The sequence below is a fragment of the Papio anubis genome, chromosome 8, assembly GCF_008728515.1.
Source record: "Papio anubis isolate 15944 chromosome 8, Panubis1.0, whole genome shotgun sequence".
NCBI classification, from domain to species: Eukaryota; Metazoa; Chordata; class Mammalia; order Primates; family Cercopithecidae; genus Papio; species Papio anubis.
Genome location: NC_044983.1, coordinates 36,239,213 through 36,254,306, shown reverse-complemented (window position 1 = coordinate 36,254,306; position 15,094 = coordinate 36,239,213). Strand labels below are relative to the sequence as shown.

The following is a 15,094-nucleotide window of genomic DNA, read 5'->3' as shown; positions in this document are numbered from 1 at the left end:
GAATATTTGATTTTTACTTTCGATAGATGGCAAGATTTTTTCAGAATATAGACTTAAAAATAAACTTGCTACATTGGGATTATGGCTGTCTTTTTCTGCCCTTTGGACTAGGGAAATGGACCCAACCCTGATTTCTGAGATAATTCAAGCTTTCAGGGCCTATGTGAAAGATAATACAGGAACACACCCATGCCGCCATCACATGCTATGTTGCTAAGCTGGGACTTTATTATTTATGAGCGACTTCTGTGAGGTGCAGGAATTAAGTGAACTGAAAAACTCATGGGCAGTAACACTTAGAAACTGAGTTGATCTTAAATATAAAAACCCACAGATGTGTTCTTCTGGTTTGGGATTTCTTAGGGCAAGATATTCAAGCACTGTGGCTTTCACTATCTTATCAAAATATGCTTGTATCAAACATCCCTTGCTTAAACTGTTTTTGAATTTGAGGATAATATTGCTAGTGAAAGAAAGAATTCTTGGCCAGGCACAGTGGCTCATGCCTGTAATCCCAAGACTTTGGGAGGCTGAGGTAGGCGGATCACCTGAGGTCAGGAGTTTGAGACCAACCTGGCCAACATAAAATTAGTTGGGCATAGTTGTGCACACCTGTAGTCCCAGCTGCTCTGCAAGCTGAGGCAGGAGAATCGCTTAAACCCAGGAGGAGGAGGAGGTTGCAGTGAGCTGAGATCATGTCACTGCACTCCAGCCTGGGCGACAGAGCGAGACTCAGTCTCTCAAAAAAAAAACAGAAAAAAAAAAAGAAACAATTCTTGTTTTCCTTTCCGGCTTTAATACATTGAGCACACATTTGTAAATTCTGCCCCTTTGCCTGGGCTGTTTCCCTGCTGGTCTGTGATTCAGCCTGTTTCATATCCTTCAATAGCCCAGTGGCTATGCCTGGCTACTTGATGTTTGGTTTTAGGTTTGCTTGTGAAATGAAGCAGCAAGAACAGTCGGTGACATTTTTATTTGCACTTCCTAATGGTGTTGGAAGTTTCCAAAGCAAATCCCACTTTAGGACCCAGGGATTGGACCTAAGAATCAGGTAATAATTGGTCCCGAGGGAGGATTCTGGAATTGGTTGTAGCTTTGCTCAAAAACCATTAGGAGTACAAACAAAACCTCACTGATACTTTTGGAAAGGCAAGGCTGGCCCTTGGAATTGTCAAGTGGCTGTGTTACAGGAAAGGAGTCCTGATCCAGACCCCAAAAGAGGGTGTTTGGATCTCCTGTGAGAAGGAATTCAGGGCAAGTCTGCAGTGCAAAGTAAAAGCAAGCTTATTAAGAAAGTAAAGTATTGAAGGTACAGCTACTCCATAGACAGAGTAGGACGTTCCCGAAAGTAAGAGGAGAACGCATCCACTCTAGGTAGTATGCTTATTTATATACAGGATAAAAAGATCATCAAGAGATGTGCCCTACTACAAGGGTTTGTGATAAAGGATTAATTTTCTTAATTACTATATTTTTCAAAAAGCAGTATTAGTATCTTTAAAGCAAAATTAGGATTGCCTTTGTTCTCCAGATTTGGGATATTAGAACACTCCTAAGTCTGAGTCTGTTTGGTAAACATTATCCATCTGTTCCCTTACCCATAAACATCTAGAGGCTAGGAATACCTAACTTTCTGGGAATGCAGCGCAGCAAGTTCCAGCCTCATTTTCCTAGCCCTCACTCAAGATGGAGTTGCTCTGGTCTGAACGCCTCTGACAGCTACTTTGGAGGCCTGTCACATTTTTGCATCCTGGGGGAGGGCTAACAGAAGGGGCTATGTGGAAGAGCTGTGGAGAAACCCCTGCCTGATGCTCCTGCCTTGGGCGGGGAGGTGAAGCATGCTGCCTGCCTGCGGTTGGCGAGGTCATCGAAACCTCCTCGGTCAGTGTTCAGCAACTTCTCCTTTTCAGGGGCCTGCAACTGGTATTTACAAAAGCTAAACACCCTTCATCACCAAGGCTACCATTTACCACATGACTGTCAGAAGAGAAAAAATATAAATAATCCTCTCAAAATCGAAGTGACAAATATGCAAACGATTCCAGGCCAGGCCCTGGAAAATGTACTGGACAGACACTAGGCTGGCAGGGGTGACATTGTCTATAAAGACCTTGCATCTTCCACTTGAGCCCAGGAGTTCAGGGCTGCAGTGAGCTATGATCGCACCACTGCACTCCAGCCTGGGCAACAGAGTGAGACCCTGTTACAAAAAATAAAAAATAAAAAAAGACCTTGCATCTTGCAACACCCACCACTCCCCGCCTGCCCAGCTGTGGATTGGGGTTATAAAAACCATAAAAGATTTGTCTCCTAAAGGTCCAAAATTATAGCTCATGTAGTTTTATCCTCTCTTTGCTGTATTTTGTGAATTCATTTTAAGTTCTTCTTGATGACTTTGTATACTGGCCTTTAAGTAATCTTAACGATTTATGACCGATGGCAAGCTATGTTAGATTTATGACTGATGGCAAGGTATGTTAGTTTCCTTCCTTTCTTCTTTTATCTTTTAACATTTAAATTAGAAGCTTAAATGTTTCTCAAAAAGAATTTAAATTTGAACCCTCCTTTCTCTAAGTTACAAAAGATGACCCGTCCAAGATAAATTAGAGAATTTAAAGCAGGAATCTTGGTGTAGAGGAAAGAATAGGAGCTTTGGGGAAACTGATTTGGAATCCCATTTGCAACCCCATAATGGTTGCAAGACCTTGTGCCAATTTTCAGACCTGAGCTTCAATTTCTTCGTCTATAAAATGGGTATAATATCTACTCTGTCATTCTTGTGAGGCTGAAATGAGGATGTCTCTGTGCGTATGCAGTGTCAGGTATGCCACAGGTGCCGTTTAGGTGTTAGGTTAGGTTTCGACTTTCCCCTGCACCTTCCCTCTAAGTGTAGAAGGAGCCATAGCAGTGGGGGCAGGGATCTGCCCTGTGAATGAGCCGCCAGCCATGGCTGAAGGTGAAAGAGGAAGTTGTGCTCATTTGGGCAAAACCATCATTTCCTTTAAGTCCACTACCCTCAGCTCTTAAATAGGTCACCGAAAAGAACATCAGAATGTGAGTTCTCAGTTTGTGAGGGTGACCCGGTAGACAGCTCGCTATAGACCAGGTATTTGGAGTTATTTCTTCCATTGTATGGTCTTGCTACTAATGTGCATATATATATATATATATATATATATATATATTTTTTTTTTTTTTTAAGAGATAAGGTCTCACTCTGTTGCACAGGCTGGAGTGCAGTGGTGCAATCATAGCTCTTACTACAGCCTCGAACTCCTGGATTCAAGTGATCCTCCTGCCTCAACCTCCCAAGTAGCTGGGACTATTAAGTGCGCACCATTGCACCCAGCTAATTAAAAAAATATATTTTTAGCCACCCTTGGTGGCTCATGCTTGTAATCCCAGCACTTTGGGAGATCAAGGTGGGTGGATCACTTGAGGTCAGGAGTTTGAGACCAGCCTATCTAACATGATGAAACTCTATCTCTACTAAAAATACAAAGAATAGCTGGGCATTGTGGTATATGCCTGTAGTCCCAGCTACTTGAGAGGCCGAGGCAAGAGAATTGCTTGTACCCAGGAGGCAGAGGTTGCAGTGAGCTAAGATCACACCATTGCACTCCAGCCTGGAGAGACAGAGCAAGACTCTGTCTCAAAAAAAAAAAAAAAATTTTTTTTTTTTTTAAGAGAAGTGGGATCTTGCCTTGTTGCCTATACTGTTCTCAAACTCCTGGATCCAACCAATCCTCCTGTCTCAGCCTCCCAAAGCACTGAGATTACAGGTGTGAGCCACTGTACCCAACCAGGCTCACATTCTTAGAGTTCACCAAAGGTAAAGGGTTCCTAAGTAGAAAATGAATGCCATGAGATTTCCTTTTTCTTAACCTTGTCTCTCAGTGAAGTTGGACTGGTATAATGTCATTTTTCACATCTTAAAGTAGGTTGCAAATGACCAAGTGTAATACTTGGATAGTGTTCGAAATGTTCCTTTTTCTGATTATTAAGCTAGGGAAGAAGTCCCATTTTTTTTTTATTGTGGTAAAATATACATAACATTAAATTTACCATTTTAACCTTTTTTTTTTTTTTTTGAGACAGAGTCCTGCTGTGTCACCCAGGCTGGAGTACAGTGGTGTGATCTTGGCTCACTGCAACCTCCGCCTCCCGGGTTCAAGCGATTCTCCTGCCTCAGCCTCTAGAGTAGCTGAGATTACAGACATGTGGCACAACCCCCAGCTATTTTTTGTATTTTTAGTAGAGATGGGGTTTCACCATGTTGGTCAGGCTGGTCACAAACTCCTGACCTCAAGTGATCTGCCAGCCTTGGCCTCCCAAAGTGCTGGGATTACTGGCCTGAGCCACTGCGCCTGGCCCCATTTTAACCATTTTTAAGTGTGTAGTTCAATGTCATTAAGAACATTCACGGCCGGGCGCGGTGGCTCAAGCCCGTAATCCCAGCACTTTGGGAGGCTGAGACGGGCGGATCACGAGATCAGGAGATCGAGACCATCCTGGCTAACACAGTGAAACCTCGTCTCTACTAAAAAATACAAAAAACTAGCCGGGCGAGGTGGCGGGCGCCTGTAGTCCCAGTTACTCGGGAGGCTGAGACAGGAGAATGGCGTAAACCCGGGAGGCAGAGCTTGCAGTGAGCTGAGATCCGGTCACTGCACTCCAGTCTGGGTGACAGAGTGAGACTTTGTCTCAAAAAAAAAAAAAAAAAAAAAAAAAAAAAAAAATTCACATTGTTGTGTGACCATCACCGCCATCCATCTCCAGAACTTTTTCATTTTCCGCAACTGAAGCTCTATACCCATCAAACATTAACTCCTCATTCTGTCCTTCCCCTCCTCCGGCAATCACCATTCTACTTTCTGACTCGATGAATTTGACTAACCCAGGAACCTCACATAAGCGGACTCATATAGTGTTTGTCATTTTCTAAATGACTGATTTCACTCTTTTTTTTTTTTTTTTTGAGATGGAGTCTGGCTGTGTCGCCTAGGCTGGAGTACTGGAGTGCTGGAGTGTAGTGGCATGATCTTGGCTCACTGCAATCTCTGCCTCCCAGGTTCAAGCAGTTCTCCTGCTTCAGCCTCCTGCATAGCTGGGATTACAGGCGCTCGCCACCATGCCCAGCTAATTTTTGTATTTTTAGTAGAGACGGGATTTCACCATGTTGACCAGGCTGGTCTTGAGCTCCTGACCTCAGGTGATCTGCCTGCCTCGGCCTCCTAAAGTGCTGGTATCACAGGTGTAAGTCACCATGCGTAGCCTAATTTCACTCTTTAAAAAAGTTCTTTATTTTTATTTATTTATTTTTGGAAACAGAGTCTCACTTTGTCATCCAGACTAGAGTACAGTGGTGCAATGATAGCTCACTGCAGCCTCGAATTCCTAGGCTTATGTTGAGTAGCTGGGAGTATAGGCGCACACCACCATGCCAGCAAATTTTTAAAATTTTTTATAGAGATGCAGTCTTGCAATATTGCCCAGGCTGGTCTTGAATTCCTGGCCTCAAGTGATCCTCCTGCCTCAGGCTCCCAAAGCTTAGGGATTACAGGTGTGAGCCACCATGCCCAACCCCCTCCCCACCTTTTTAAAATTATTTTTTTAAATTCTGTGTTTTATATATATATATATATTTACTCCCTCCAGGGACTATTCCTTACTACAAACTCAATTTTCTCTGAGATTTAATTATACATAATTTGCACGCCACCCTTCTTAGCTGTTTGTGTATGATCTTTGCTTTTTTTTTTTATTCTATTTGAGATGGAGTCGCACTCTGTTGCCCAGGCTGGAGTGCAGTGGTGCGATCTCGGCTCACTGCAACCTCCACCTCCCAGGTTCAGGTGATTCTCTTGCCTCAGCCTCCCGAGTAGCTGGGACTACAGGCGCCTGCTACCACATCCGGCTAAATTTTTATATTTTTAGTACAGACAGGGTTTCACCATATGGGCCAGGTTGGTCTTGAACTCCTGACCTTGTGATCCACCCGCCTCAGCCTCCCAAAGTGCTGTGATTACAGGTGTGAGCCACCGTGCTGGCCCTGATCATTGCATTTTTACCCTACTGAAGGAAAGCATCAGTCAACGGAAGTGATTCCATAGAATATTTTTTTTTCTTTATTTTTAGAATGAGCTCTTGATTGAATCAGGATCTGAGGTGATTATACACTAAGCACAACACTGGATCCTATCTTTGTCTAGTGCATGTCTTAAAAGTGCAAAATAAAAAACGAAAGAAATAAAAGTGCAGGCCGGGCGCGGTGGCTCATGCCTGTAATCTCAGCACTCTGGGAGACCGAGGAGGGCAGATCATGAGGTCAGGAGATCGAGACCATCCTGGCTAACATGGTGAAACCCCGTCTCTACTAAAAAAATACAAAAAAACCCAAAAAAAACAAAAACATCAGCCGGGCGTGGTGGCGGGCGCCTGTAGTCCCAACTACTGGGGAGGCTGAGGCAGGAGAATGGCATGAACCGGGGAGGCGGAGCTTGCAGTGAGCCGAGATAGCACCACTGCACTCCAGCCTGGACCACAGAGCGCGACTCCGTTTCAAAAAAAAAAGTGCAAATTCTGCTGTCAGCCAGGCGCAGTGGCTCACGCCTGTAATCCCAACCTTTTGGGAGGCTGAGGCAGGCAGATCACCTGAGGTCAGGAGTTCGACTGCAGCCTAGCTAACATGGTGAAACCCTGTCTCTACTAAAAATACAAAAATTAGCCGGACGTGGTGACGAGCTCCTGTAATCTCAGCTACTCAGGAGGCTGAGGCAGGAGAATCACTTGAACCGGGGAGGCAGAGGCTGCAGTGAGCCGAGATCACTCCATTGCACTCCAGCCTGGGTGACAGAGCAAGACTCTGTGTCAAAAAAAAAAAAATTCTGCTCTCATTCTGCTTTCCCAAAGAGAAAGTGTGAGAATGCATGCATTGAAGAGGCTGTTGGTAGCAAAGAGGAGAGGCCAGTTCATGGGAATTGTGAACATTGTTGCAGTTGCTTCCATTCAAAAGTAACTCCTCGGCCTTTCTCCTTTCAGGTGGTATAAGCTGAAATCCAAACCAGGAAAGAAGGACAAGGAGCGAGGAGAAATTGAGGTTGACATTCAGTTTATGAGAAACAACATGACTGCCAGCATGTTTGACCTTTCTATGAAAGACAAGTCTCGGAATCCATTTGGAAAACTGAAGGACAAGATCAAGGGGAAGAATAAGGACAGCGGGTCAGACACCGCCTCAGCCATCATCCCTAGCACGACACCTTCGGTCGACAGTGATGATGAGTCTGTGGGCAAAGACAAGAAAAAGAAATCGAAGATCAAGACCTTATTTTCCAAGTCGAATTTGCAGAAGACGCCTCTTTCCCAGTCCATGTCTGTCCTGCCGACTTCAAAGCCAGAAAAAGTGCTGCTTCGTCCCGGAGACTTTCAGTCCCAGTGGGATGAAGACGACAATGAGGACGAGTCCTCCTCAGCCTCGGATGGTGAGTTTCTGCCTCTTCCTGCTTCTTCCACTTACCATGAAGCATGGTAAGTGACATCTCTTCTTCCACTTACCATGCTTCATTCTGAGAGAGAAGAAACAGACAAATTTTAAGAGAAAGAGTTTAATTCAATTCCTCAGTTACAAAATCATGGTGATGGTGGTAATGATAGTGGTGGTTAAGATGCCGTCTCTCAAACCAGGCATGGTGGCTCATGCCTGTAATCCCAGCACTTTGGGAGGCCGAGGCAGGCAGATCGCTTGAGCCCAGGAGTTTGAGACTAGCCTGGGCAACATGGTGAAACCCTGTCTCTACAAAAAGTACAAAAATTAGCCAGATGTGATGTCACACACCTGTAGTCCCAGCTACTCAGGAGGCTAGGCTGGGAGGATTACTTGAGCTCAGGAAGTAGAGGCTGCAGTAAGCTGTGATCGTGCCACTGCACTCCAGCCTGGGTAACAGAGTGAGACTGTCTCAAAAAAAAAAAAAAAAAAAAAAAAGCCCTATCTGTTTCTTTTTTAAAAATATTTTTTGTTGGCTCATGCCTGTAATCCCAGCACTTTGGGAGGCCGAGGCGGGTGGATCACGAGGTCAGGAGATTGAGACCATCCTGGCTAACATGGTGAAGCCCCGTCTCTACCAAAAATACAAAAAAAAAATTAGCCAGGCGTGGTGGTGGGCGCCTGTAGCCCCAACAACTCAGGAGGCTGAGTCAGGAGAATGGCGTGAACCCAGGAGGTGGACCTTGCAGTGAGCCGAGATTGTGTCACTGCACTCCAGCCTGGGCGACAGAGTGAGACTCTGTCTCAAAAAAAAGAAAAAATATTTTTTGTTTGTTTGTTTTAGAGACAGGGTCTTGCTCTATTGCCAGGCTGGAGTGCAGTGGCACGATCATAGCTTACCGCAGCCTCCAACTCCTGGGCTCAAGCAATCCTCCCACCTTGGCCTTCTGAGGAGCTGGGACTACAGGTGTGCACCATCACACCTGGCTAATTAAAAAAAATTTTTTTTTTTAGAGATGAGGTCTCACTATGTTGCCCAGGCTGGTCTGAAACTCCTGGCTTCAAGTAATCCTCCTGCCTCATCCTCTCAAATGGCTGGTATGACCCGTGTGAACCACTGCCCATAGCTGAGATGCCCTCTCTATTTCTAAGCCCTCTGGTTTCTTTCTTTCTTTCTTTGAGATGGTGTCTTGCTCTGTCACCCAGGCTGGAGTGCAGTGGCACGATCTTGGCTCTCTGAAACTTCTGTCTTCTGGGGTTTAAGCGATTCTCCTGCCTCAGCCTCCCGAGTACCTTGGATTATAGGTGCCCACCTCCACACCCGGCGAATTTTTGTGTTTTTAGTCGGGGTTTCACCATGTTGGCCAGGCTGGTTTTGAACTCCTGACCTCAAGTGATCTGCCTGCCTCGGCCTCCCAAAGTGCTGGGATTATACCCTCTGGTTTCTAAGAATGCATAAATTCCTTTTCCAGAGTTTCTGGCTCTATAAATGATGTCCGTTAGTACAAGCTTTTAGAGCTAATAGAACGAGTGTCTTCAAAGTTGTTTTTTTTTTTTTTAAGGGTAAAACCATGAAACCTTATAGTAATTCTGATATTTCATTAATTCATCAGGTAGTTATTGAGTTCCTGTGATGTGCTTAACCCTTGTGGGATATAGCCTTATCAGAAGCCAAGGAATCTGGTTCCTTTAGCTCTGAGTTAATTATGTATTTTGAACTTCGATTTCAATGTCTAAATCCCTCCCACTGGCTGGATTCTGCTACTCTACCTTCTACTGCTGCCTTTTTCATTGGTTTAATCCAGGGTTTCTCAGCCTCAGCACTGTGGACAGTTTGGACCAGATAGGCCTTTGTCGAGGGGGGACTGTGCTATACATTGTAAGATGTTCAGTATCATCCTTGTCCTCTACCTGCTGGATACGAATAGCAGCACACCCCCTCCAAGCTGTGACAACCAGAAATGTATCCAGACATTGACAGATGCCCCCACGCTGCAAACCACCCGTTTAACATCTTATCCCCTTTCTGTTCTTTGTTTTTCTTCCCAAAGTCATGTCTCACAAGAGAACAGCGAGTACAGATCTTAAGCAACTGAACCAGGTCAACTTCACCCTTCCCAAGAAGGAAGGACTTTCCTTTCTTGGCGGCCTTCGGTCTAAGAACGATGTCCTTTCCCGCTCTAATGTCTGCATCAATGGGAACCATGTTTACCTGGAGCAGCCAGAAGGCAAGGGTGAAACCAAGGACAGTAGCCCATCCTCCTCCCCATCCCCCAGGGGCTTCAGAAAGAAGCATTTGTTCTCTTCTACGGAGAACCTGGCAGCTGGGTCTTGGAAGGAGCCTGCTGAAGGAGGTGGGCTGTCTTCTGACAGGCGGTTCTCCGAATCTTCCACCAAGGACTCCTTGAAGTCTATGACCCTGCCGTCCTACCGACCTGCCCCACTGGTCAGTGGGGACCTCAGGGAAAACATGGCCCCTGCAAACTTGGAGGCAGCAAAAGAAGCCAAGGAGAGCAAGAAACCAGAGAGCAGGAGGTCCTCTTTGCTGTCTCTGATGACGGGGAAGAAGGACGTGGCTAAGAGCAGTGAAGGTGAAAACCCTCTCACGGTCCTGGGGAGGGAGAAGGAAGGCATGCTGATGGGGGTTAAGCCCGGGGAGGACGCGTCGGGGCCTGCTGAAGACCTTGTGAGAAGATCCGAGAAAGATACCGCAGCTGTTGTCTCCAGACAGGGCAGCTCCCTGAACCCCTTTGAAGATGTGCAGATCACAGAACCAGAAGCTGAGCCGGAGTCCAGGTCTGAACCGAAACCTCCAATTTCCTCTCAGAGGGCTCCCCAGACCAGAGCTGTCAAGCCCCGGTGAGTTTTGGCTCTTCCCATGCAGGGCATGTCTACCTCGCCATTGGTGGTTTTCAGGCTTATGTTAGACCCGCTCTTGCCGGTTCCATGATGTCACAGTACCCGTACATGCCAAAGGTTTGCTGATCTAAATTCTTTTTTTAACGAGTCCCTACTGCCAGCCTGGCCTGCCCTGTACAAATTGCAGTGATGTTTCCTAGCCCAGAGCTACCGCCCTGCAGGCATGGTCTGTCCTTTCTGTCAGCTTATCAGATCTCAGTGGAATGCAATGGTTTGTAGCAAGATTCTGGGTGTTGCAAGTTGGGAATACTGGGTTTGGGTTGTAGTATATGCAGTACCTGTGTTTACGAAGTTCTTATCTCATATTTCCCCTTGAGCCAGATGTTATCCTGCCTCATTGCATTTTGGCATTGGTTTCCGGTAGGAGAGACCCTTGGTCTCTCGAGTGACAGTGACAGTGACGAGTGACAGTGACGGTCCTCTCTCGAGTGACAGTGACAGTTCTCTGTGTCCACTTTGCCCCTTGTTGTGAGAGCCAGCGTGAGACTTGGGGACTGGCCTTGGGGACTTGTGCTTTTCTGTGTGACTCACATTGACACTGACAATATTTCTGTGGTCTGGGGAGTGAGAGATTTGTTTTTTGAGAGATTCTGCTTACTTTGACATGCACACATACACACATACACACTGTTCCTCTTGAACTTATCTGTACCTATTGCTTTGTGTTAACATCTTTAACCACTTTGAAACTTTTAGGTGCATTTTGTCCTGTAATAATCAAATGCTCGGGCCTTGTGTTAATCACCACAAGAAACCAGATCTTTACTGGGATCTTTTCATTCTATGGCAACAGACTTTTGTGTGACAGATCTGCTTGGTTGTAAAAGTGTCTGTTAAGTGTTAGTGTTCCTTTTTTTTTTTTTTGAGACGGTCTTCCGCTGTCACCCAGGCTGGAGTGCAGTGGCACGATCTCGGCTTACCGCAACCTCCACCTCCCAGGTTCAAGCAATTCTCCTGCCTCAGTCTCCTGAGAGTAGCTGGGACTACAGGTGCACACCACCACACCCGACTAATTTTTGTATTTTTCAGTAGAGATGAGGTTTCACCATGTTGGCTGGGCTGGTCTCGAACTCCTGACTTCAGGTGATCCGCCCGCTTCGGCCTCCCACAGTGCTGGGATTACAGGCGTGAGCCACTGAGCCTGGCTAGTGTTCCTTTTTTAACTTCTTAAGGTACTGCCCCACGTGTAAAGACGTTCTCCCCTGGTGAATGACTTGATTTTTGTGTATTTTCTTTGTCTCTCATGATGCATCTGCACTGACCTGCAGATTTTATTTTGTCCTTTTTGCAGACTGGAAGTGTCTCCGGAGGCGCAACCCACAGCCAGGCTTCCTTCCCCCGCTGACTCCCCTTCTTCTCTTCCTCTCCCTTCTAGTTCTGGCCAGGCACCTGTCCCCTCTGAATTGGGACATGGTACAGACACACAGTCTTCTGAGAGTCTTTCTGTCTTCTCCTCTCTCTCATCTCCCATAGCAGCTCCCATTTCCACATCCACTCCAATTGAAAGCTGTCCTCTCATAGATAGGGGCCAGGCCAAGTCTGAAGAACCACCCTTGCTCCCTAAGGCAGAGTTACAAACGGAGAGTTTAACACCAGTTCCAAATTCTGGTTCTTCTGCCCTGGGATCACTTTTCAAACAGCCATCCATTCCAGCGAATAAAGGGACAGAAAATTCTCTGATGGGCAGGACCCGTGAGACAGGCACAGAGAAGAACACCAGCAGCCTTGAGTTGGAGGAGTCTCTCCTGGAGCAGCCTGAAACGGGGCGACAAGAGGAAGAACTTCCGAGATTCCCCCACAAAAAACAAGACTACAGCCCATCATCTGGAGAGGCCCAGGAAGTACCGTCTGCCCTTTCACTCAGCAGTGATGGAGCTGCGAGCCCCGTTGGGGAGCTTGTGGCAGGAGGAGACAAAGACTTGGAGAGTCAGGCTGGGTCTCTTGTGGGGAGCAAAGCTAGGGATGCAGTTGAAGAAGCAGCACCCCCTCTTCCCATGGGAGAATCGGTCCCTTCCATTGATTCCACGATGCAGAAGCTGGAAGAGATGGATCTGAACCTCCGTGAGGGCCAGAAGAAAACCAAGAAGCGCGTGTCATTTTCTGAGCAGCTCTTCACAGAAGAGGTGGTAGAGAGGGCCGTCCCGCTGGTGGAAGGACACAGCAGTTGTCCCCAGGAGCTGACCCCTGCATGGGCTGTTGCTGGAAACGCCTCTGATGGAGAGCCTCCTGGGTCTCCCCACACAGAGGACTCAGAGAGGGAATCGGTGACCACACCTGGGCCAGCGACGTGCGGTGCGCCAGCCTCCCTGGCGGGTCACCTCCTCCTCCCCTCCCAGGAGGAGAGTTTCTCCGAAGGCCCCACGAGTGAAGCAAGCTCAGCGAAAGACACTCCACTCTTTAGGATGGAGGGAGAGGATGCCCTTGTGACTCAGTATCAGAGCAAAGCCAGTGACCATGAAGGTTTATTGTCTGACCCCTTGAGTGACCTTCAGTTGGCCTCAGATTTTAAATCTCCAGTCACAGCCGATCTGAACTTAAGCCTTCCTTCCATTCCTGAAGTCGCATCGGATGATGAAAGAATAGATCAGGTTGAAGATGACAGAGATCAGGTTGAAGATGATGGAGAGACAGCAAAGTCGTCAACTCTGGACATAGGAGCTTCGTCCTTGAGCTTGGTAGTCCCCTGTCCTGAGAGGGGAAAGGGGCCCAGTGGCAAGGCAGATAGGTTGGCACTGGGGGAGGGCCTGCGTGATTTCAGCCTGCAAGCACCCAAAGCATCTGTGACAGCTCCTTCAGAGCAGACCACAGAGTTCGGAATTCACAAACCACATCTTGGCAAGAGCTCAAGCTCTGATGAACAGCTGCCAGGCCCCAGTGGTGGTGAGGAAGAAAAACCGATGGGAAATGGGAGTCCAAGCCCGCCTCCTGGCACGTCCCTGGACAATCCTGTACCCAGTCCCTCCCCTTCTGAGCTCTTTCCTGCCACACAGTCTTTCCCCAGCTCTGCACATTCTGACACTCACCACACCAGCACAGCAGAATCTCAAAAAAAAGCCACAGCAGAGGGCTCCGCTGGTAGAGTTGAAAATTTTGGCAAGAGGAAGCCACTCCTCCAGGCCTGGGTCTCACCCTCGGAGACACATCCAGTCTCAGCTCAGCCAGGCGCTGGAACTGGGTCAGCTAAGCACAGGTGAGAGATGGGGGAGATTGTCTATGTAAATGTCAGCAATGTCCCCCTTTGCTTCCTACCTGCAGAGGTTACGGCTTTCTAACCACACAGACGTCTGACAGGACAACCCGCCTGTCACTGTCCTGCTGGTAGGACTGCCCCTTGTGGTGGTAATACCTCAAGACGCTGCTGCGTTTATAGCAAGAACATAATAGCAGTCTGTAAATATAGCTTAGGAATTATTCTGCACAGTCAGATTTGGAGCGCTCACATTGCAGAAACGCAATGCCACCAGTATCTTAACAGTCTCAGAACTAACTGGCATTGAGTGGTGGTAGCATCTAGCAGTGTCAAAAACTTCTTCAAGCACTGCCCAACGTGAAGCTTGTATGTTTGTTTTGAACTCTCTTTACTGTGGAGGGACAGAAGCCTCTGCAAAGTTTTACAGTGAACGCCTAGGCTCTAGCTGACTTCAAAAAATAAGAGACTGCCTTTAATGTTCTGATGTTTGTAACAAGACCAAGGGTCCCGTGAAGATATCAGGACATCTGGGCAAGGACATGCTTTGCTGGCTTGCATGTGGCGGCCCAGTCCTGACTACTTTTGTTTCCACAGGCACTGAGACATTGGAGTGTGTTGGCCCGGAGATGAGGGCAGCATGTGACCCACCTGCCCCTTGTCTGGCTTACTGGCTGCCATCTTTGTGGTGGGCAGTTGCTCAGTTTTGCCATGTCAGGAGGGTCTAAAGATCCTTTTCCCCTTCTCTTTAGACTTCATCCTGTGAAGCCAATGAATGCAACGACCACCAAGGTTGCTAACTCCAGCTTGGGAACTGCCACCATCATCAGTGAGAACTTGAACAACGAGGCCATGATGAAGGTATGTCTTCTGGGAAGCTGGTGCATTCGTTAGGGATTGACAGAGCACCTCTTTCCATAGTCACCATCGTATACCTCACCCTGGGCAGCTGGTGGTGCCAGGAACCACTTAGTCATACATCTGGAGTCTTTAAGTAAACTTTGGAAGCCCCCAGACATTCCACTGGATAATTACTTTATTCTCTTATACTTGTTTACTTGTTTAGTTATTGTTAAATTTTTTTTTGTCTCAAGCAACATGATTGACACTGGTCCTTCTTTTTTAAAAAAAGTATTGGCCGGGCGCGGTGGCTCAAGCCTGTAATCCCAGCACTTTGGGAGGCCGAGACGGGTGGATCACGAGGTCAGGAGATCGAGACCATCCTGGCTAACACGGTGAAACCCCGTCTCTACTAAAAAATACAAAAAACTAGCCGGGCGGGGTGGCGGGCACCTGTAGTCCCAGCTACTCAGGAGGCTGAGGCAGGAGAATGGCGTAAACCCGGGAGGCAGAGCTTGCAGTGAGCTGAGTTCCGGCCACTGCACTCCAGCCTGGGCAACAGAGCTAGACTCCGTCTCAAAAAATTAAAAAAAAAAAAAAAATTTTATTTAAACATTTTCCTTCTTAATAGAGATGGAGTCTTACTATGTTGCCTAGGCTGG

General features: G+C 47.1%; 1 protein-coding gene across 3 annotated transcripts in view; it reads left to right on the top strand.

Annotated features, from left to right (window-relative positions):
- RAB11FIP1 (RAB11 family interacting protein 1) overlaps positions 1-15,094 on the top strand; it is a 43,852-nt gene that overhangs the window by 15,799 nt on the left and 12,959 nt on the right. For 2 of the 3 annotated variants that reach the window (XM_003902645.5, XM_021942204.2), the window contains exons 2-5: positions 7,042-7,484; positions 9,538-10,345; positions 11,697-13,595; positions 14,345-14,453. In XM_003902645.5, the coding sequence (XP_003902694.3) occupies positions 7,042-7,484; positions 9,538-10,345; positions 11,697-13,595; positions 14,345-14,453 (3,259 nt within the window). The remainder of the gene's footprint in view (positions 1-7,041; positions 7,485-9,537; positions 10,346-11,696; positions 13,596-14,344; positions 14,454-15,094) is intronic. The other variant, XM_009212882.4, reaches the window with a different exon arrangement.